General features: G+C 38.6%; 1 protein-coding gene across 1 annotated transcript in view; it reads right to left on the reverse strand.

Moving 5' to 3' along the window:
- Positions 1 to 23,147, reverse strand: part of FHIT (fragile histidine triad diadenosine triphosphatase) — a 985,611-nt gene that overhangs the window by 174,995 nt on the left and 787,469 nt on the right. The window contains exon 5 of the mRNA XM_083356103.1: positions 9,528 to 9,596. Coding sequence (XP_083212229.1) covers positions 9,528 to 9,596 — 69 coding nt within the window. The remainder of the gene's footprint in view (positions 1 to 9,527; positions 9,597 to 23,147) is intronic.

Below are 23,147 nucleotides of genomic sequence, written 5' to 3' on the forward strand. Positions count from 1 at the left end.
CTCCATTGCTTCTTGTCCTGCCTTCAGGTGCTTTGGGGATTAGCTTGGCTCCCTCTTCTTTGTGGCAACCCCTGAGATATTGGAACACTGCTATCACGTCACCCCTCGTCCTTCTCTTCATTAAACTAGACATACCCAATTCCAGCAACCGTTCCTTGTAAGTTTTAGCCTCCAGTTCCCTAATTATCTTTGTTGCTCTTTTTTGTTCTTCTCTGTAAATACATGCTAGTTGCCAAGTGCCCTAATTTTGATCATGTGACAGTTGGGATACTGTGACGGTGGTAAGTGCTAGGACCAGTTGTATATCACTTTTTTTCCCAGTGCCATTGTAACTTCAAACGATTTGTTGTAAGTCGAGGATTACCTGCACAAGGTCATATAAATGGATACTCTGGAATGGCACAAGCATGCATGAAGTTAAGACCCACAACCCAGGATTAAGATGTGGGATAATAACACATCATTTCCAGAGTGCCAGATAAAACTATTTCCACTTTTGACCATAAAGTCTGGAGGGAAATGGACAACCACCTCTCTTTCTGCTTGTAGCTCCCCAACACCTTACTTACAGTATACCAGTAGAAAAAAGTTCTCCCAGCACAAAGACACATTGATGGATAGAGTTACTCCTGCTAGTTGGAGAGAAAGCAGCAGACCCTAATAGGATTAAAAGCAAACCATTCTTCTCAATACAGAGCTGAATTTTATCACTATCAAGAGGATAGTCATTGATTTAGATCAAACATTAGGTGGACTTAGAAATCCTCAACCTTTTTTTCTCTTTTTCTTCTGGGCTTTGCCCATACTCAGAATATCATGGCAGTTTCATCTTCTCAGAGTTACAGGAGAGCAAAGCACAGCCTACTGGACTCCAGGTCATGCTCGCAATTTTTCTCTCAGAAGAAAAATCAATACAAAATAATTAGTTTAACAGAAAAATAATAGGCAGGGAGTCTTTTGAAAAAATAAAATAAAAATAAAACCAGTGGCAATTTAGAAACAGCTGTGGCTTCTGTAGCTGATTCATTTTAATTTCCTATGATAAGCTTTTTTATAGCCACTCTCTCCCAATTATCTCACCTCCCCCCCCCAATTCCAGCAGCACTTACTAATGGTATAAGTAAGAGCTGATCTGCAAAGTTATTTACTCCGCTGGCTTTTAGTAAAATCAAGAGGAGCGGGTTTTGCCTACAGAAAAAGGCTTGTAGGTTATCCATTCTCTAACGTTTTCCCCCCTTTTTCTTTGGAAATGGAAGAGAAAAACCCAATGTGGTGCTAACATTAACTGAAAAGGACAGGTGTTCTATCTCAAAGTTTTTTTTAAAAATAAAATAAAACTCATTCTTGCGTACAGTGAGCATGGGCTTCAATCTTTAGCTATTGAAATCAACAAAAACCCAATGCATAGGCTGAATAGTAGTATATATGAGAGGGATCTAGCAGTCCTAATGGACAAGCCATTTAAATATGAGCCATCAGGGTGTTGCAGCTGACAAAAAAGCCAACACAGTGCTAGGTTGCACTAACAGAGGGACAGAATCAAGAATCAAGAATCTTTCCAATTGAAATGGGTGTCATAGCTTAGGATCTTTTGTGTTGATGACTGTACCTCCCAGATAATTTTGAGATATCAAAGAAACTGGGAATAATAATAATAATAATAATAATAATGATAATGATAATAATAATAATAATAATAATAATAATAATAATAATAAGAAGAAGAAGAAGAAGAAGAAGAAGAAGAAGAAGAAGAAGAAGAAGAAGAAGAAGAAGAAGAAGAAGAAGAAGAAGTTGGAAGGGACCTTGGAGGTCATCTAGTCCAACCCCCTGCTCAGGCAGGAAACCCTATACCATTTCAGACAAGTGGCTGGCCAGTCTCTTCTTAAAAACTTCCAGTGTTGGAGCATTCACAGCTTCTGATTGATTGATTGACTGATTAAATTTCACCACTTCTGGAGGCAGGTTGTTCCACTGGTTAATTGTTCTAACTGTCAGGAAGTTTCTCCTTAGTTCTAGATTGCTTCTCTCCTTGACTAGTTTCCATCCATTGCTTCTTGTCCTGCTTTCAGGTGCTTTGGAGAATAGCTTGGCTCCCTCTTCTTTGTGGCAGCCCCTGAGATATTAAAGGTAAAGGTAAAGGTTCCCCCGCACATGCGTGCTAGTCGTTTCCAACCCTAGGGGCCGGTGCTCATCTCCGTTTCAAAGCCGAAGAGCCAGCGCTTGTCCGAGGACGTCTCCGTGGAACACTGCTATCATGTCACCCCTCACCCTTCTCTTCGTTAAACTACACATACCCAATTCCAGCAACCGTTCCCTATATGTTTTAGCCTCCAGTTCCCCAATCATCTTTGTTGCTCTTCTCTGTACCCTTTCTAGAGTCTCGACATCTTTTTTACATCATGGTGACCAAAACTGGATGCAGTATTCCAGGTGTGGCCTTACCAATTTGATGCTTATGGAGAAGTTTTCATGGATTCCTTTCTGGGACCTCTGAAGAACCTCGGCCTCTAGAAACCTTGTAGAGAAGATGTGGATGGAAAATTCCAGAAGAACTCAAAATTTAATCCGCCACTTTTTTCACAAATATCTTAGCAACCAAATCCTTTTCTTACAGTGATCTGTCTTCATACGCCAGGAGTGTAACAACATCTGTTAGCTGGCCTAAAACAAGTGGGATCACTTTTTATTTTTCTTCATTTTATTTTCCCTATACATTTTATTTTATTATTTTTTTCTTCTTCTAAATGGGTTAACAGTAATGTTCTACCTTAAAAAAACTGCAGTATTTTTCTTCATCAGTAGAGGATGCTATGACACTGAAACGTTTTTTCCAGCCTGAATTATAAAAAGAGGAAAAAAAATATCTCCTTTTCTGTTTCCATTCCTACCCAACCCTCCACTGCCAAGATGATCCCTTCTGGTCCTTTTTCAAACAAGCCCCAACATCTTTTTTACAGTTTAGCTGTGGTATGGCCTACCCAAACCATAAAGATTTCTCTTATTACATGCATTAAGTGAATTCCATGGTCATTAAGGACAAAGAAAAATAATACCCCATTGTGCAGAGGTTGGGTCTCAACCCTGCTGTCAGCTTTCCAGCTGACAAACTTTATGTCTTTAACCACTGAGTATCTGGATGGAAATAAAGAAGAAAGAGACATAATACTAACAATCTTGTTGTTATAATGCTGCTAATAAGGCTGTTCATATTCACGGCCATGAAGCAGCTGATGGACACTCCTTTTAAAAGTGACATCATTTACTAATCTCAAGCAAAGTATTAAACTTTGCTGATGCAGCTGCACCACCAGCAACTTACAATGTGGCAGGATATGAAGCACTTAGGATTCAAATATGTGAGCAACCGGTTCTCTGTTTGGATGCCGCTTCTGGAAGTCCATTCTGGGCCTTGGCAAGAAAAGAACTAGCTACCTGTTCTGCTGAAATGGTGCGAACTGGCTGAATCCCACCACTGACTTTATCTATTATGGCACTGCCTGCAAAGAAAATCTCACCACATTTACAGTTTAGAACTGGGAAGAACTCACAAAGAATCTCATGAAAAAACATGTCTCCAGCTGACTCTATTTTCACTTTCAGGCAGAATGCATAATTTGAGAATAGACTGGAGAAGCAGGTAAGATTTTGAATCCTGTTTCTGATCTAAGGATTTTGCTTCTCTTCAAACAAACTCTCTGCATGATGGTTTGTTTGAAGAGAAGGAGGCTGCATGAATAAGTATCTATGAATATATATATGTGTGTGTGTGTGTGTGTCTAGTAACAGTCATGCATGGTTTAGAGAAGAGAAGAAATGAAATTTTAATAAGGTCTTTGTACAGCAATATCCCTGGATATGAAGCATAACTACACAAACATGTAAATTATTATTGGAAATTGTCTAGATAATCCATAGGCACTGGAAAAGAATAATGTTAACATATTAGGAGAGTAAGAACTAAGACCAGATAGTTATCTTTTGTTTCTACTGTTGCTGCTGGTTGTTTTTTTACAGAAGATTAGAAAATAAAAATTATAGTAAGGTGAAACATCCCTAAAAATTAACATTATGAAGATGGCAAAATTAATCAAATGAGTAAGATTCCAAATGGATCAATTCACCCCAGACGTGTTGAGAAATAAGATCAGAACATATACACATTTGGAAAAAAATATTTATTTATTCCAGCACAAGTAATCTTTGTGTATATGTTTATTCCCATAGAAGTAGATTTCTAAATATGACCTTGGTTTTTAAGGTAATCTCTATATAACACTTTGAAGCACATAATTAAATTGTAACTGAATTTGTGTTTAAAGAAACAAAATAAGAAAAAAGAAAAGTTTTCAGAGAAAGATTAATAATAAGAATTAAATCTTAGGGCCATTCTAAGAAACCTGTATAGACCTCAGCCAAGTCCACTGATGTCTATACAACTATTAGAAAACAATATATCGTTACAGTGTAGGAATAGTCTGATTAAACATTCATCTTATTTGAAATATAATACTTCAACTGGACAGGTAGATATTTCTCTGATTATTTTGCATTGAATGTCATACATAGAATATATATGAGAATAAATTCTAGGCAAATACCAGGGCTTTAACTCTGTTTTTTTTGGATAGACTTTTGAGGGATTTTATATAGATCAAAGGGGAAAATCTAACCTGATCTTCTGCCATGACTCTCATTATTTATTTTATTCATTATGAATTTACTTCCTTTTCTTCCAGGGCTGTTTTGAAGGATATATATTGTAGGCAATATATCAGAAGAACTCAAGAAGAGCTGAGGCATAGCTACTGACTTTAAAAACAAAAGGAAGATTTTAGGCAAAGAGGAAAACCAGAAAGGATTAGGACACTAAATGGCTGGAGAACCATAAGTGGTGTTGTTTTTTTTAATTGCATTACCAGGTTTGAGAGCAGCGATGAAAGGAACCAGTATATTGGAAAGCTAGATTTGAAAGCAAATAGCCAGAAAGGAAACATACCACTGCTAAAGCCAGCACAACAATTTTATCTGCAACGCTGGGAAAGGTGACCAGCTTAAGTCCAAAATCTCTAGAGAATTCATAGAAGCCTGGCACTCAGAGTAGCCAACTATCAACAGGCACATAGAAATAAACAACATCTACATGCCATTCAAAAAAGAGACAATCAAAAAGCTAAAAGACCACAACACCTCCTTGCCAGTAATCAGCATTAGATAAGAAGAGATTAACACCAAGATTTATACTAGACCAATAACCAAGCAGTATACAATACCCTAATCAAGGAATTACCAGCTCAGACGAACAAGCTAACAATACACAACAGCCTAATCAAGGAAGTACCCAAAATGCTCCCACCAACACCGACAGGGCAAGCCACTAGTACATAAACAGAGAGAAAAACACACTCCCTTCTAGCAGTTATGATGTTTCCTAGCTGGATAATGAAACATCTCCAAGAAAACAACCAAGCTCAGAGAGCCCCAAGGGTTCCACACAGTGAATTCACACCATAACTAAACAAGAAGGAAAGCTACTGTCAAAGAAGTGGGGATAGCTGCCTCCTCCTCCACCTCCTCCTCCTCCTCCTCCTCCTCCTCCTCCTCCTCCTCCTCCTCCTCCTCCTCCTCCTCCTCCTCCTCCTCCTCCTTGACAGTACTTCCTCTCAGAATACTGGAGTGCCTTAATTCTTTCGGAATATTGTTCCCTCCAGCACCTTAGTTCATAATGCCATCCAATAAGGAAGAAGCAGGATAGAAACCTCCACAGCATCGATCTCCTTCTTGGATACTATGATCTTAAATTGGAAGAGTAGACTCTTCACTGGGTAGAATGGTGCACAATAGGCATATCATTTGAATACAGGGAACAGAACCTGTCTAAGCCTCTTAACAAGGGAATATATTTAGTGCTATCAGATGTGGGCTTCAATCATTGACTATAACAATGACATCTTTCAGGTCTTTTTCAGCCTTGACTTGGTACCCCTAATTTTTGTTTCCAGGTTGGTTTTGGAAAATTTCCTCCAGAATCTTGATGTATGGATTAAGGCTCTATTTCAGAGAGCAGTACCTGTTGCAGAACATTATTTGAGAGAATATTTTGTAGAAATAACTTATGGATCATTTTTTAGGAATATCTTTTAAGTCTCTTCAGCAATAGTTCAATAGTTACATCCAGTACTGCATCCAGTTTTGGTCACCACGATGTAAAAAAGATGTCAAGACTCTAGAAAGGGTACAGAGAAGGGCAACAAAGATGATTGGGGGACTGGAGGCTAAAACATATAGGGAACGGTTGCTGGAATTGGGTATGTGTAGTTTAACGAAGAGAAGGGTGAGGGGTGACACGATAGCAGTGTTCCAATATCTCAGGGGCTGCCACAAAGAAGAGGGAGTCAAGCTATTCTCCAAAGCACCTGAAAGCAGGACAAGAAACAACGGATGGAAACTAATCAAGGAGAGAAGCAACCTAGAACTAAGGAGAAACTTCCTGACAGTTAGAACAATTAACCAGTGGAACAACCTGCCTCCGCCCTGAGTCCTTAGGGAGAAGGGCAGCATAAAAATTTAATCAGTCAATCAATCAATCAGAAGCTGTGAATGCTCCAACACTGGAAGTTTTTAAGAGGAGATTGGACAGCCATTTGCCTGAAATGGTATAGGGTTTCCTGCCTGAGCAGGGGGTTGGACTAGATGACCTCCAAGGTCCCTTCCAACTTACATTATTATTATTATTATTATTATTATTATTATTATTATTATTATTATTATTATTATTATTATTATTATTATTATTATTATTATTATTATTACAGCATTGATAGTTCAACAAAATCATTGATCGATAAAAGCAAATATTCATTCACTAGTACTGGAAAGTCATTTTTAAGAAACTTTTTGGAGATTAAAGAGGTAGAGTTTGCCTGCCTGGTCTTTATCTTTCTCATTCCTGTTTCTAAAGAAAGTTAGCTTAAGAAGAGCTTGTGTGAAGTCAAAAATTCAATCAGGCTCTTTTATAGTGTGCTTGGGAATGAACTTATGTCTCTTTTCTTTGCCAGTTCTGGTTGACTAAAATGGAAAGCCGAAGCTGCTAACTCTTATGCTGAGGCACTTCCAAACTTGAAAATGATTCCTAATAGGTATTCCTGTGCCGCCAAAATGGTTTAGCATAATGCACTGAATGAGATTGCTAAGTCAAAATATCTTTTCCTAAGTGATTTGCTTGCTGTGTCTCTGAATGTCAGAGGGAAAGAAGAGGACATCGCCTGCTGAATATCATTGTCGGTTTAAAAGTTTTATACTGAATAATTCATCCTTAGGAAAGGATAAGCTTTTCTTCCATGCATAAGACAGAAAAGGCTCAGCAATACTAATCATGTTACACTAAAGATTTGCACTGGCCGTGCTTTGATGCCACTTTGGCTGCTGAAGCATAGCAATGCATTATTTGGTTCTTTTCCACCATCTGCGTTGATATCAGCAGACCAGTGTTGATCTCATGGGTGAGCCCCCACTAATTCTTTCAACTGCTAGACCAAGAGCTATAAAGTTTGAGGTGCAGTAGGAATAACCCAAGTTTTGTTGGCTGAGGTTGCCATACCCTCATATTTCATGGCACTGACTGTGGGATCCTTGGTGCTCTCTGAGCTTGGTTGTTTTCTTGCAGACATTTCATTATTTTTTTTAAATTCCATTTATATCCCGCCCTTCTCCAAAGACTCAGGGCGGGTTACAAGCTTAGCAGTAGCCTTCATTCTATGTATATGCCTGCTTATTAGGGCTTTCACACACCCCCAAGCGGCATTATTACAAAGTCAGCTTATTGCCCCCTACAATCTGGGTCCTCATTTTACCTACCTCGGAAGGATGGAAGGCTGAGTCAACCTTGAGCCTGGTGGGATGCGAACCTGCACTAATTGCAGGCAGCTGGTGTTACTTAAGGAGGCATTAGCCCACTGCTCCACCAAGGCTCTTTCATTATCCAACTCGTAACATCATCAGTGTTACAAGGGAGTGAGATTTGGTCACTCTTAATCAGGAGTCTTCAAATTTGGCACTTTTATGACTCATGAACTTCAAATCCCAGAATTCCTCAGCCAGTATGCATGGCTGAGGAATTCTAGGAGTTGAAGTCCACAAGTCATAAAAGGGCCATGTTTGAAGACCCCTGCTCATAATATACAGGTGACTTGCCCTGTAAGTGTTGGTGGAGATGGTCTTGATGGTTTCTTGATTAGGTTGTTGTGTATTATTTGATCATTTATCTTTGCTGATTGTTCCTTGAGTGGGTTATTATTCAGGGCATGTGATTGGTAGATTAGTCATATTGTAAGCAATATCCCAATCAAGGAACTGCCAGCTCAGGCAAACAATAAAATAAGCATCAACAGCCTGATCTAGGAAACACCAAAAACACTCCTACCAACATTGATAGGGCAAGCCACTTGCACATCAACTGAAAGCAAATTCCACTTCCTTCTACACTGATGATGTTACCTAGTAGGGTAATGAAACATCTGCAAAAAACAACAACAACAACAACAACAACCAAGCTCAGAGAGCACCAAGGATCCCACAGTTCAATCCTGAGCTACAAATATTCTCTTCTGTTTGTGACTGTTGACTCTTAAGTTCGTTAGTTAATTAGATAGTAGTTCAACATAGGAAAAGAATAGTGTCCTCCACTTTGTGATACAAGTCTGTTAGTGGGCCAAAACAGTCTAAATGGCATATAGTATATAACTCTATCCTCCACCTGTGGATGGATGCTAATATGTTCTGGAAGAACAGTAAAAATAATGTTACTATAACTCCCAATATCTGCCAAAATGCCTAAAAGCTGTGATACTCTGAGGTTCTGATCCCATTATGGACACAACTGTCATCAACAGTCACTGCATCACAGTGAAGAAAAGTTATCAGTTCAGGACATGTGACCACAAGGTGTTTTATAGAGCATTCATTTAAAAAAACAAAATAAACTGACTCCATTTTTGGCCATTCTAGAACATGCTACGAATTCCATAAGATTGCTACTAAAAGTTACCAACCAGCTGGATCAGCCTTGAAGTGTGAAGCAGTCCTGAAATGATAGTTGCTAAGATAAAGTATTTATCTTAATTCTGTTACATAATGTGACAAAATTGAATTAATGCCTTTGTGAACCAATTATTTGAAACTCTCTCTCGCACCTTTCGGCGAGATTTAAAAACCTATCTATTCCAGCAAGCCGGCCTGGCCTGATAGATTTGGGGTTTTATTTGTAGATCTGGGGTTTTATTTGTTTTATTGTTGGTTTATTGTATACTTACTTTGCTCTGTACACCGCCCTGAGTCCTCCGGGAGAAGGGCGGTATATAAAACAAATAAATAAATAAAATAAAATAAATAAATAAAGTTGCAGTTTCAGATTATAGACAGCGGCAAATGGGCATGGTTTTAGGTTAGTGGATGATTTGTTGTGTGCATGGGTTAAATCTAAACAATCAGGTTAAAAGAAAAGGTTCAGCTCTTCAGCTCAGTCTTACCTCATCGTAGATGTTGTCATTTCTGTCAAAATCACCTGGCTTTCTTGGAAGTACATGGACATGAACGTGCTAAAAAAAATGAAATCAAATTCAAGGTTAGCCAGAAGCTTTTAATGCATCAGACTTTTTTTTTAAAGCTTTCAGATTCTTTTGTGTGGTGTTATTGTTTTTAATGATCCCTTTTGTAAAGCTTATCTTTATTTGCCATCTTAATCTAGGGAATCATCTTTGTGGGAGCCCAAAAGGCAGTTCATACATTTTAAATAACTTAAACTATGGCCCAGAGACTTAAGTAAATACAAATAGTCTATCTGCTGAAATGTATGGAGCACAGAGAAAACTCCACAGTGATGGGGGATTTTGAGACAATGCTGAAAGGTACTGGGGAATTGCAAGATGCCACTCTGCATTTCAATTGTTATTGAAATGACAGACTATCACCTAGCTGTCAAGTTAAAATGATAAGTATAACTTTTTTTTCCAAACTAGATCTTTATAAACTCATTTAACTGAGAATGGTGCAGTCTACCAGAAAAACATTTCTCATTTTGGATTTTAAAGAGACTCTACACTTATCAGCCTAAGCCAAGGTTCACCAATTCCCATTCTAGATGTTTACAAATAAGTGATGCAGACACCCACCCACCCAAACGTATCTATCACACTCTGACACAGAACAAAAAGTTGATGGAAACAAGCAAGAGGATGAATCATTATTATTGTTATTAATATGTTGTTGTATGCTGTCAAATCTTCACACTGCACAGTGACTTACAAAAATATATTATATACAATTATAATTTCCTCAAAGGATCTGGATCATACAGTGAACAACAAAAATAACAACTAACTGATAGCTAAGATATATAAAAAATCAACAACTAATGGCATGATCATCATGGAGAAAAATCAACTAATGCAGTTCTCAAGTATCAACACTGATTCAATTGCAATAATCAATCAATCACTGCAACTTGTCACACACTCCAAAGACTCTCTAGCAAAGTGCCCTACAGTATTCTTCCAGACATATCCAAATAGAGATCATTGCCTAGTTGTATGCCTATATCTAGAGGTGCTTGGTGTAGAATATGAGAGTGAAATATAAGCAAAAATGAGTTTATCACAATGGCACTGGGAGGACCCACAATGAAGTGCATATTTGGGAAAAGGAAGTTCTGCTTACTAGGGTTGTACAAACAGTTGAAAAAATGCTTTGCAAAATTCATTGGTCCATGAGCATTACATCTCCTTGAAGCATAGAAAGGATTGAGTTCTCCTAAGATCAACACACCTGCTTCAAAGGCTTGCCCCAGTTGTCTGCATGTGCCCATCCAGGCACAACTGCTTTGCTGGCAATCCCAGCACAACTATTGTCTATGAGGGTGCATAATGCTCACTGCTGTTAAAAGCAGCCAACCCAAGCTTTCCAGAAGATACAAAGACTTTGATCTTTCAAGAAGAAACATTAGCCATTTCTTTCAATGCACTTGGGAAGTTCTTCTTTTCAATGTCTTGAAAGTCCTATTATTCAACACAGCTGATTCAAATGACAATAAAACTTAAACCCTGGTTAGAAAACTCAGCCACAAAATATAATGTGTTGTAATATATAATATAAACCATAGCATGGCTTAATATTATGGCTTATATAAAATGTTGAAATAATGATTGGTTTCCCACAAAACACTGGCTCACAAATGACCCAGTCACACTTTTGTGTAATCTAGCTAGACAAAGGCATGAAAAGTCTAGTGTGAACTGACCCATTGATGATGATGATGATAATAATAATAATAATAACAATAATAATAATAATAATAATAATAATAATAATAATAATAATAATAATAATAATAATAATGTTGGAAGGGACCTTGGAGGTCATCTAGTCCAATCCCCTGCTAAGGCAGGAAACCCTATACCATTTCAGACAAATGGCTGTCCAGTCTCTTCTTGAAAACTTCCAGTGTTGGAGCATTCACAGCTTCTGGAGGCAGGTTGTTCCACTGATTAATTGTTCTAACTGGCAGGAAAATTCTCTTTAGTTCTAGGTTGCTTCTCTCTTGGTTAGTTTCCATCCGTTGCTTCTTGTCCTATCTTAAGGTGCTTTGGAGAATAGCTTGACTTCCTCTTCTTTGTGGCAACCCCTGAGATATTGGAACACTTCTATCATGTCACCTCTCATCCTTCTCTTCATTAAATTAGACATACCCAATTCCAGCAGCCGTTCCTTATATGTTTTAGTCTCCAGACCTCTAATAATCTTTGTTGCTCTTCTCTGTGCTCTTTCCAGAGTCTCAATATCTTTTTTACATTGTGATGACCAAAACTGGATGCAGTATTCCAAGCGTGGCCTTACCAAGGCATTGTAAAGTGGTATTAATACTTCACATGATCTTGATTCTATCCTTCTGTTAATGCAGCCTAGCATTACAATTCCAGCAACTGTTCTTTATATGTTTTAGAGTCCAGTCCCCCAATCATCTCTGTTGCTTTTTTCTGTACTCTTTCTAGAGTCTCAACATCTTTTTTACATCATGGTGACCAAAACTAGATGCAGTATTCCAAGTGTGGCCTTACCATGGCATTGTAAAATGGTATAAACACTTCACGTAATCTTGATTCTATCCCTCTGTTAATGCAGCCTAACACTGTGTTGGCTTTTTTGGCAGCTGCAGCACACTGCTGGCTCATATTTAAGTGATTGTCCACTAGGACTCCGAGATCCTTCTCACAGTCACTACTATTGAGCAAATTACTACCTACTATACCAGTGCATTTGGTTTTTCTTGCCTAAATGTAGAACCTTACTTTTTTCACCATTGAATTTCATTTTGTTAGATAGCACCCAATGTTCAAGTCTGTCAAGATCCTTCTATATTTTAAGCCTATCTTCTGGCTATTCTTGCCAGCTTGGTGTTGTCTGCAAATTTGATGGGTTCCCCATCTATCCCCTCGTCCAAATCATTGATGAAGATGTTGAAGAGCACTGTGCCAAGAACAGAGCCCTGGGGCACCCCACCACACACTTCCCTCCATGTAGATGCAGTTCCATTGAGGACCACATGCTGAGTATGACCTTTCAGCCAGCTATGAATCCATTTTTCTATCGTATCAAGTAGTAGGTTGAGGTCTACTCTATCAAATGCCTTACTGAAGTCCAAGTAAATTATATCCACAGCATTCCTCAGGTCCACTAATTTTGTCACCTGGTCAAAGAATGCCATAAGATTTGTCTGGCATGATCTGTTTTTTACAAACCCATGTTGGCTTTTGGTAATTACTTTGTTTGCCTCTAAGTGTTCACTGATTTGTTGCTTGATTATCTTTTCCAGAATCTTTCCAGGTATTGAGGTCAGGCTGATAGGTCTGTAGTTTCCTGGATCCATTTCTTTTTCTTTTTTGAAGATGGGAACTACATCATCTCGTTTCTAGTTCTCTGTGGTTCCCCAGTGCTGCAGGATCTTTGAAAGATCTAGTTAAGTGGTTCTGAGATCAGATCTGCCAGTTCCTTGAGAACCTTGGGGTGTAATCCATCTGGTCCTGGTGATTTGAACTCCTCTAGGCTGGACAGGAGCACACTTACCATTTTCTTGCCTATCTTAACTTGTGTTTCTAATCTGTTTTTTACAGTACTGTTTTTGATAGATTGGTCTGTGTTTTTTTTTTCCTTTGTGTAAAGAAAAATGCAAAAACCAAGTTAATTAGTTCTGCTTTCTCCCTGTTGTCTGTCACTTTCTTGCCACTTTCTCCCACTAATGGACCAATAATTTCCTTAACTATTTTCTTGTTTTTTACATGTTGAAAGCAGCTTTTTTTTGTTATTTTTGACTTCTGTTGCAAGTCTTAGTTCATTTTGAGCCTTAGCTTTCCTCTCTTCATCTTTGCAGGCTTGGGATATTTGCTGATATTCTGCCTTAGTTATGTGCCCTCTTTCTACTTTTCAATTTATCAGAGAATTCTTTATGCAGCCCTGCTGGTTTCTTTTGAGCGCTGTTATTTTTCTTCTTTGTCGGTATTGTGTACACTGGCTTTTATTATCTCACTTTTCAAAATTTCCCAAGCTTCTTGACTTGTTTTCTCCTTTAGGATTCTCATCCATGGAATGCTTCCCAAGCCCTCTCTTAGTTTATTGAAATTAGCTCTCTTAAAGTCAAAGACTCTAGTTTGACTGTATTCTATTGCTTGTGCTTCCATAATGTTGAATTCCAATATTGCATGATCACTCCTCCCCAAGGTTCCTGTGGCTTCGACACCTTCTATCATTTCATCTCTATTAGTGAGAATTAGGTCCAATATGGCTGATTCCCTAGTTCCTGTGTCTACTTTTGGGGAGACAAAATTGTCTGCTAAGTTTGTCAGGAATCTGTTTGAACTTCCACTTGGTGCAGAGTTTGTCTCCCAGTTGATGTCAGGGTAATTAAAGTCCCCCATTACTATTATGATGTGCTTCCTACATACCTTAGTTAGCTGACTAGCAAAAAGTTCAGCTATTTCCTCTGTTTGGTTGGGTGGCCTATAATATACACCTATGGAAATGTCATTCCCCCCCCTTTTATTTTGAGCCAAATGCATTCAAGACACTTTCCATCATTGTTGTGCTCTATTTCTATAGAGATGTAGTCCTTTGTTATATAGAGAACAACTCCACCTCCTCTTTTATTTGGTCTGTTTCTTTTAAATAATTTAAATTGCTCTAGCTGTGTATTCCATTTGTGGATTTCATCCCACCAAGTTTCTGTAATGGCAGCAATTTCATATCTGCCCTCATTTACCTGAATTTCTAGTTCACCCTGTTTATTGCTCATACTCTGTGGTTATGTGTTGGTATTTAATATTCTAGGTTTGTCTGTCTCTATATCCATGTATGCACCTGGATAAGATATGTGTCCATTAGTCCCTTATGTAGAAAGTGAATTATTTGTTTTAAAATGGACATACAAAAATATTATAAGCACATAAAACACAAGCACAAATACAAGGCACACAAAAAGGGGTACACTACAGTGGTAAAAAAATATTAAAACCAATTGCAATATACGTTGTGACAGTTTTGTTTTTTTTTAAAAAAAACAAAACACAGAAAAAAAGATACTGAATTAGGCCTCAGATAAAATAAATATCTGCATGTATGTAGGAAAAAAAATGTTGCCCAAAGCAAAATGAAGAAATTACTAATCAAGATTCTTGGGCAATAAATCTTGCAGCTTATATACACAACAATAAAACAAAAGTGGAAAATGAAATTTTGGTTTCAGCTGCCACCCATGTTTTTTTTCCCCCCTTCAATCATGTCTGATGCCCAGAGATTTTCTTGGAAAGGTTTTTTCAGAAGTGGTTTGCCATTACTTCCTTCCTAGGGCTGAGAGAAAATCATTGTTTAAAGTCACCCAGCTGTTGTGCCTAAGGGGACTAGAATTCCCAGTATCCCAGTTTATAGCCTGATATATTTGGAGGCAAAATAAACTTCAGAAATACTTTCCAAGTGTGAAGTCAAAACTTAGTTGCTACTAAGCCTGTAAAAATATTGTATACTCCAAATTAATTCAAACAACTCAGGGTATTGAATTGATTTTGGGTTGTTTGGACTTTTTCTATGTACACATACCATATGTGTATTCAATGACCAAACTATACCATGTCTTAGCAAATTTCTATCTGAATTGATATGTCCACAATGAAGTGGATCAATTTAGTGAATTGATGGGTGTATTCAGATTGAATCTGGCCTGATATGCACATTACCCCATCTCAATAAAATAAAATAAAATAATAAAATAAAAAATAAAATAAAATAAAATAAAATAATAAAATAAAATGGGGCGCATTCCTGTTCTAGAGTATATCTTTCTCCTTGTTCTCAGCTGAATGAATTACCATCCCTGCCACCAGTTTGCAAACCAGAAAAACAGAACAAGGTGCTATTTGTATCTGAAATCAACATACCCCAATTTTCCAAATATTATTTCCTAGCTGTTCTTTGGGCTGGAGGCCAGAGGGAGCTGTGTATGTATCAATAAAATTCAGAGTTATCTAATGTCTTCCCCAGCTGGGCTAAGATCAGCTTATGAAGGCCATTGGTTCATTGGAGTACAAACTGGTTCTTTGTTGAAACCAATAATTGATGTTTGTTTGTTTGTTTTCCCAAATTTTCTCAGAAGAGTAACATTTTATCTTTTGTTATTATCACTACTGTCTACTCTGTTCACTATAACTGTGGTAAAATGGCCAAATGAAGGTAAAGATGCTCTTTTTGTTTTAAGGGTAAAAATGATTCTTTTGAGTAATACATCAGTGATAGTGTTCTGATCGTGTATTATACTAATACATCACAAGAGTGATAGTGCTCTTATGATGTATTAGTGTAATACATCATCCCAGCCTCATTGCCCTGATGATATATTGCTCAAAACCACATTGTGAACTTAAAAGCCACTCGTTGGTACCCTTGGGCCCTCATCTACACACTCACTTGGAAAATTAAAGATTCATTGAAGTAAAATAGAAGATAAAGCAACATTATATATTGATTGTAAAAGTAAAATTAAAAGCTACTAAGAAACCTTTAGTTTATCATTTGGCCCATACATTACATGATTAATTGGAGTTTCTTCTTTGGATAGCTAGGCTTCAGGACACTATTAAGTTGTTTAACTTTTAATTGAAATCAATGATATTAAAGGGCATGTATGCATATTGTTTAAGTTGTTCCTGCCAAGTCACTTCAAAAAGGTCTGTTTGGACTCATGCACACATGCACACACATGGACACACACACACAAACTCAACAGACTTCAACTCTGCTCACCTTTAGGAAAGCTGTAAAAACCTGGTTCTTCACCCAAATATTAGAGGACCAATTGAACGAAAGTTGCTTTTTTGTTGTATTGCTAGGTCAACATTTTATACTTTGTGTTTATATAGTGAATCTGTTTAATGATGTGAGGTGAGATTTTTTTCTGCTTTATTATTTGCTTTTTATGCTGTGTGCTAGTCAGAGTTACACTGTCTTAGTTGAACGGCTTTATAAAATTTGTTAATAAATATCTATGCATACAATATACTGATGACAGGTAACAATGTATATATAAAGCGTCAAATGCATCTACATTCAGGCACTATAAAATTCTTTTTTATTGCCTTGTTTCTTTCTAATGTTTTTAGAATAATCTCACTATGACTACTATAATAGCATAATGACTATAACTCTTGCCTTATAAATATAAGCTTGTTAATTCAAAACCGAATAGGAATGTGTTTATTATTTCTTTTTGTAGCCGTTGACATAACTTTTTTTTTCTTTTCCCAAGTGTCCTATTTTGCGCTTTGTGTTCCTCTGAGTGTGTGTGTTTAGAATTCATTACCACACAGTTTCATCAATTTCCCAGTTATCTAAGGTAGAATTTTTATCCCCAGCTCTCAAGTAGCCCATAGAGTTTAAGGATGTATTTTCCACACAGTTCAATCTATGATGCCATTTCATCTTGAAAGTCATAAAAATGTTCCCATTGTTGTGCAGAATCTTGCTTTATGGTCATAGCTTACAGAAGGGCAATGACAAACATGGCAGGAGGATTTTATTACACACCTGCAGGGGAGGGAAAAGATGAGCCATTATTGTGCATCTAAGTGAAATGTAACCCTCCCGAATGTACCATTAAATAAAGGAAAATCCATGTTGTGTCACAAACTGAGCCAAGTAGTTTCTCTTGGAGTCAGCCCCTAATTTCATAGGGTTGGCTTTCAAAAAGTATGTCTTGTTTTCTAGGTTATGACTGAGATATAATTTTGATATTGAATGACATCAGAATTGTTGAGCAATGGGGTGAACTGTTTGTCATCTGGGAAGGTGGAGGCAGGGGCCCTCTACCAAATAGGCTATTTAAGTGCAGATTGCAGCTTCCAGTGGATCATTAGGATCTATGTTTCTCAAGGTACATCAAAGCAATTTTCTATTTCCTATTCGTCCAGTTCCAACAATCCCAAGAAGTAGAGTTCATGTTAAATGAAATTGTCATCAGTCGGTCAGTATTTGTCTCTTTATGTTAATAGAGGATGGGAAAAAATTATTCTCTGCAATACATTTATCATAGTATCTATATTTTTAGAATAACTTATACCTTGTGAATCCTATTTTTTTGTGCAGAATTATACCATACGTCTAGAATTAAAAGGTTTTAATATGAGCTAGAATACCTGTTTTGGACAAGAAGAGTGATGGTACCCAATCTATCAGAAGTGTGGTGATGATGAACCAGAAGCAAATAATACATGGTTTAATGTGGTGGGCAATGAGAACATTTCATTATTGGATTCAGTCTTTCTATAATTGGTGCTGTAATGAAAAATGCAAACACCCAACTTTATTGTTGAATAGAAACATACTTACCTTTGCATATGGACCCCTTAGATTAGAACCTCTGAGTACCCTTCCATTGTCGGTTCACCCTTGCTATTTATAGGAGGCAGAGTGATGTAACAAAATGCATTTCTTTTATTTAAACAACAGATGGGTGGTGTGGCCTTTTTGGTGGCTTTTGTTTTGTCTTGTTGTTTTTGAATCAGTGTATCTATCATCAATAAAAACAGCAGGGGTCGGATTACAGTGGTCCCAGGCTGTGGGCGTGTGCACAGAGTTTGCGAAGGTTATGAACAGAAGATACATAATACATTGAATTCTCCCTACTGTTCCTGTAATAGAACCAGGAGAGAACAGCAAGAAGCAATTACATCTCAAGTGATTTCCTCTTCGTTTGCCTTCTGGGGGAAAACAAGGATGAAAGGAATAAGACAAAACAGCAGAATGGAGTAATAAGTGCCATGTGGAGGCAAACATCTGGGAAAAGGAAAAATAAGCCTCTTTCCAATTTGCCTTCCATTCAAGCAACAATCAAGGCACTACTTTATCCTTTGGTGCCATTGTTTCGGCCCGCTTCTGAAAAAGCACATACTTATGCCCAACAGCAAGAATGCCAAAAGACTAAATATTTGCACAATATTCTCCCCTACAAATACTGTTTTGTAAAAGAGAACGAGAACATAAAACCACTCAGCTTCCTGAAACAGAAAGGTAGTCAAATCACTTTGGAAGGAAGGAGGGAAGGAAGGAAGGAAGGAAGGAAGGAAGGAAGGAAGGAAGGAAGGAAGGAAGGAAGGAAGGAAGGAGGGAGGGAGGAAGGAGAGGGGAGGAATGGAAACTAATCAAGAAGAGAAGCAACCTAGAACTAAGAAGAAATTTACTGACAGAACAGTTAATCAGTGGAACAACCTGCCTCCAGAAGTTGTGAATGCTCCAACACTGGAAGTTTTTAAGAAGAGACTGGGCAGCCATTTGTCTGAAATGGCATAGGGTTTCCTGCCTGAGCAGGGGGTTGGACTAGATGACCTCCAAGGTACCTTCCAACTCTGTTATTCTATTCTATTCTATTCTAAGATTGGAAAAGGAAAAGCCTGCATATGGCTAATGATATGAGTGTGTAAGTGAGCAAAAAAACTGGCTTTATTACTTTATTACCCATAACGTCATGTCAAATATACAGCAGAAAACCAGAAACAATTTGTGCACTTCCATTGGGCAGTGTTCAGCACCAGAAATTTTGAAACGTTCAAGCTGAAAACTTCAGACCTCAGTTACAAATTTTGGAAGGGCTCCGAAGCCAACCTGAACTGGGGGTGGGATACTCCATAGTGGGCCTGAGGCAGCAGCTTGGGCATCTATATTAAATTGACTTTTTGTTAATTCTTGGATGTACTTAAACAGGGCCTCTTTCATTTGTGATAATTCAGGGAAGTGTCAGAAATTGCCAATTATTTCCCCAATCTTATGGAAGCATTTGTGTGAATTTAAATCAAAAGTAGGGAGTCTATCTTTGCAACAAATGCTGCATTGGCGTAGATTTTTGCAGTGTAAATTTGGCCTGTTTGGAGTTATGGTCCAGTTGATTTTTAGGATGAGAACGGGAGGGCATCTTGTTCCTATATCTCACCCTTGACCTTCAACCCACTCTTTGTGTCCTTTAGCAAAACAGAATTTAAAGCCTCAAACCCCTCAAAAAATCGAACCATAGTTTAAATAATCTATGCAAAGGAATTCTCATCTCTCATATTTATATCATCCAAAGAAAAATGTGAATCAGTAGGTCCATCTTATTGAATTTTTAATTTGCTTCTTTAATAAAAGAGGTAACACATTCAAGAAGCAAATCTGAAACCTGTGCCTTCCTCATTCAGCCAAATTAATTAGCAAAATGAAAAAGCTTTGTATTTCAAAGGGCAGGTTCAGAAACTCATTCAAAGAAACACTTCAAGATGCAAATTAGAATGGGCCTAAAAACTGGATTGCTAAATACTGAAGTGGACAGTAGGGAAAAATATTAGCATCTAAGATTATTATAATCCAGTGTCAAGAGCCTTTGCACTACTTAATCAGGATAGGTGTGAGGGTTCCCATTGTACAGACTTATAACCACAATTGCGCCCAAAATTTCTATTCCTAAGTGAGACATTTGTTAAGTGAGTTTTGCCCCATTTTACATTTTTTTCTTGCCACGGTTGTTAAAAGAATCACTGCAGTTGTTAAGTTAGTAACATGGCTGTTAAGTGAATCTGCCTTCCCTTCTGAGTTTGCTTGTGATAAGGTTACAATAAGTAATCACATGACCCTACGTAAAGATATGCCAGTTGCCAAGTATTCGAATTTTGATTATGTGACCATGGGGATGCTACAATGGTCCTAAGTGTGGAAAACATATATGTCATAAGCAGGACGTTTTTTCTCATAAGAACGCTCAGAAGGGAGTTCCGGCACCTTTTTTGGATGGAACCTTGTAGGGTAGGCAAGGCAGGTTGAATGACATGTGTGAGTTCCGGCACCTTTTTCTTTTACAAAAAAAGCACTGGTCATAAGTCACTTTTTCTGGTGGCATTGTAACTTTGAATGGTCACTAAATGAACTGTTGTAAGTCGAGGACTACCTGTAATGGGAGAAATCCTGGCACAAAAAGGACAAGATCTTGCTCCCTAAAAGGCAGGTGGGAAGGAACTGGGAGGGGAGTCTACAAATAAAGTGAAGAAGGGGGTCACCAAAAAGTCAATATTGGGGGGAGTGAGGAAGAATGTAAAGGAACAAAGTGAACCAGGGAAGAGAAAGACAAGCAGCCATATTTCTCAAAACAAAGTGGGCATTTGACCATATATAAAAGCCATGGTGTACTGCAGGCTAACTCACAGCTCACTGCAGGAGTTCGATTCTGAACAGCTCAAGGTTGACTCAGCCTTCCATCCTTCCGAGGTTGGTAAAATGGGGACCCAGATTGTTGGGGGCCATAGGCTGACTCCGTAAACCACTTAGAGAGGACTGTAAGGCACTATGAAGCGGTATATAAGTCTAAGTGCTGTTGCTATATATTTTATCATGCACACATTTACCTAAGTGGAGAATATGAGAGAGAGAGAGAGAGAGAGAGAGAGAGAGAGAGAGAGAGAGAGAGAGAGAGAGAGAGAGAGAGAGAGAGAGAGAGAGAGAGAGAGAGAGGGCTTATATAATTACTTTGCAATGTCTGAACTCCATCCTTTTTAAAGCCAGCTTTTCATAACGGCCTTTTAAACTTCTCCATCAAACTCATGGGAAAATAAATTGGGTTCATGATTTCTCTAAAGTTCTGCATGGAACTTGCCTGAAGAGAACAAATCTGCTTTAGTTGTAATACTTTTCCTCCCCCCAAAGTGGATGGAAGCGGGGGAATTCACACCTAACATTTTCCCTTAGGATTTCATGAAAACGTAAAAAGGGGGCAGATGTGAAAAAGCTGGTTGAAAGAAAATGCAGGGGAAAAAAATCATCTCTCTGGCATAAGCTTCCTTCATCCATTTTCAAAGTCAGATAGACAGCTGTCTAGCCAACCTTTGTATGTCCATCTCTTCATTGATAAAAGCCCATTGCTTTAATATTGTTTCTGTCACAAACCCAGTTCCTTAATTTATGATGTAATAAAAGGTTTTAAAATAAACATTTATTCCTTGAAGAACAAATATTTTAAAGATGTTCATAACGGGAGTTAGGCATTCTGAAGGCAACCATAGCTTTTGTTAAATTTCCCTTGGTATTGAATAAGATCATTTCAGAATAATAGAATAAAAGAATTGGAAGGGATATTGGCGATCTAGTCCAGGCGTGTCAAACTCAATTTCATTGAGGGCCACATCAGCATTGCGGTTGCTCTCAGGGGGCCGGGTGAGTATGGCCTGAGTGGGTGTGGCCTACTGGGTGGGCGTGGCTAGAGTGCATATGGCCTACTGGGTGGGCATGGCCAGCTCTACATCGTTCGCATCAAGGGTGCCTATGGGGGCCTGGGCAGGAGTGGGATAGATCTGAGGATCTCTGGCAGAAGGAGGGTCTCTGGGCCAGGGCCAAGGCAGTGGGGGCCGTTCCCTCACTGTTTCCAGGATGGCTTCGCGGGCCGCATGAAACCACTTCGTGGGCCGGATCCGGCCCCCGGGCCTTGTGTTTCACATGTCTGATCTAGTCCAATCTCCTGCTCAGGCAGCAAACGCTCTACAAGTTTCAGACAAATGGTTGTCCAAACGCTTCTAACAAACTTCCAGTCAAGTATCCACAACTTTTGGATCTACTGATTCTTCTCACTTTTGATTTAAATTCACACAAATGCTTCCAAAAGATTGGGGAAGTAATTGGCAATTTCTGACACTTCCCTGAATTATCACAAATGAAAAAGTGCCCTTTTTAAGTACATCCAAAAATTAACAAAAAGTCAATTTAATATAGATGCCCAAGCTACTGCCTCAGGACCACTATGGAGAATCCCACCCTCAGTTCAGGTTGGCTTCGGAGGCAAAATTTGTAGCTGAGCTCTGAAGTTTTCAACCTGAAGACATCAAAACTTCTGATGCTGAACACTGCCCAACAGAATTGCAAAAACTGTTTCTGTTTTTCTGCTGTATATTTGACATGACGTTATGGGGAATAAAGTAATAAAGCCAGTTTTTTTGCTCACTTACACACCCATATCATTAGCCATATGCAGAATAGAATAACAGAGTTGGAAGGGACCTTGGATGTCTTCTAGTTCAACCCCCTGCTTAGGCAGGAAACCCTATACCATTTCAGACAAATGGCTGTCCAGTCTCTTCTTAAAAACATCCAGTGTTGGAGCATTCACCACCTCTGGAGGCAGGTTGTTCCACTGGTTAATTGTTCTAACTGTCAGGAAATTCTCCTTAGTTCTAGGTCACTTCTCTCCATGATTAGTTTTCATTCATTATGTTGTGATTCAGGGTCAGCCTGTGGGTTCGGCATTTGGGTCGGATGATTCAGAGGAGGAGGAGGGGGGTGTTGGAGAGGTTGCTGAGCGGGTTGGAGAGCTTGCTGATGAGAGCCCTCAGCCAGGCCCCTCCCACCTGGTCACGACGCAGACCCAGCTGTGTGAGCCTAACAGCATGGATGAAAATGACCCACAGCTGGCCCTGTTCAAGGACGCCCGACGCAGGAGGCAGTCAATCAGGAGTAAACAGAGGAAGGCAATGGGGCACCTCGGAAGGAGGCAGAGAGAAGCCACGCCCTGAACTGTATAAAAGGGGAATGCGTGGGAGGGCTGGTTT

Source organism: Vipera ursinii, assembly GCF_947247035.1.
Source record: "Vipera ursinii genome assembly, chromosome: 2".
NCBI lineage: Eukaryota > Metazoa > Chordata > Lepidosauria > Squamata > Viperidae > Vipera > Vipera ursinii.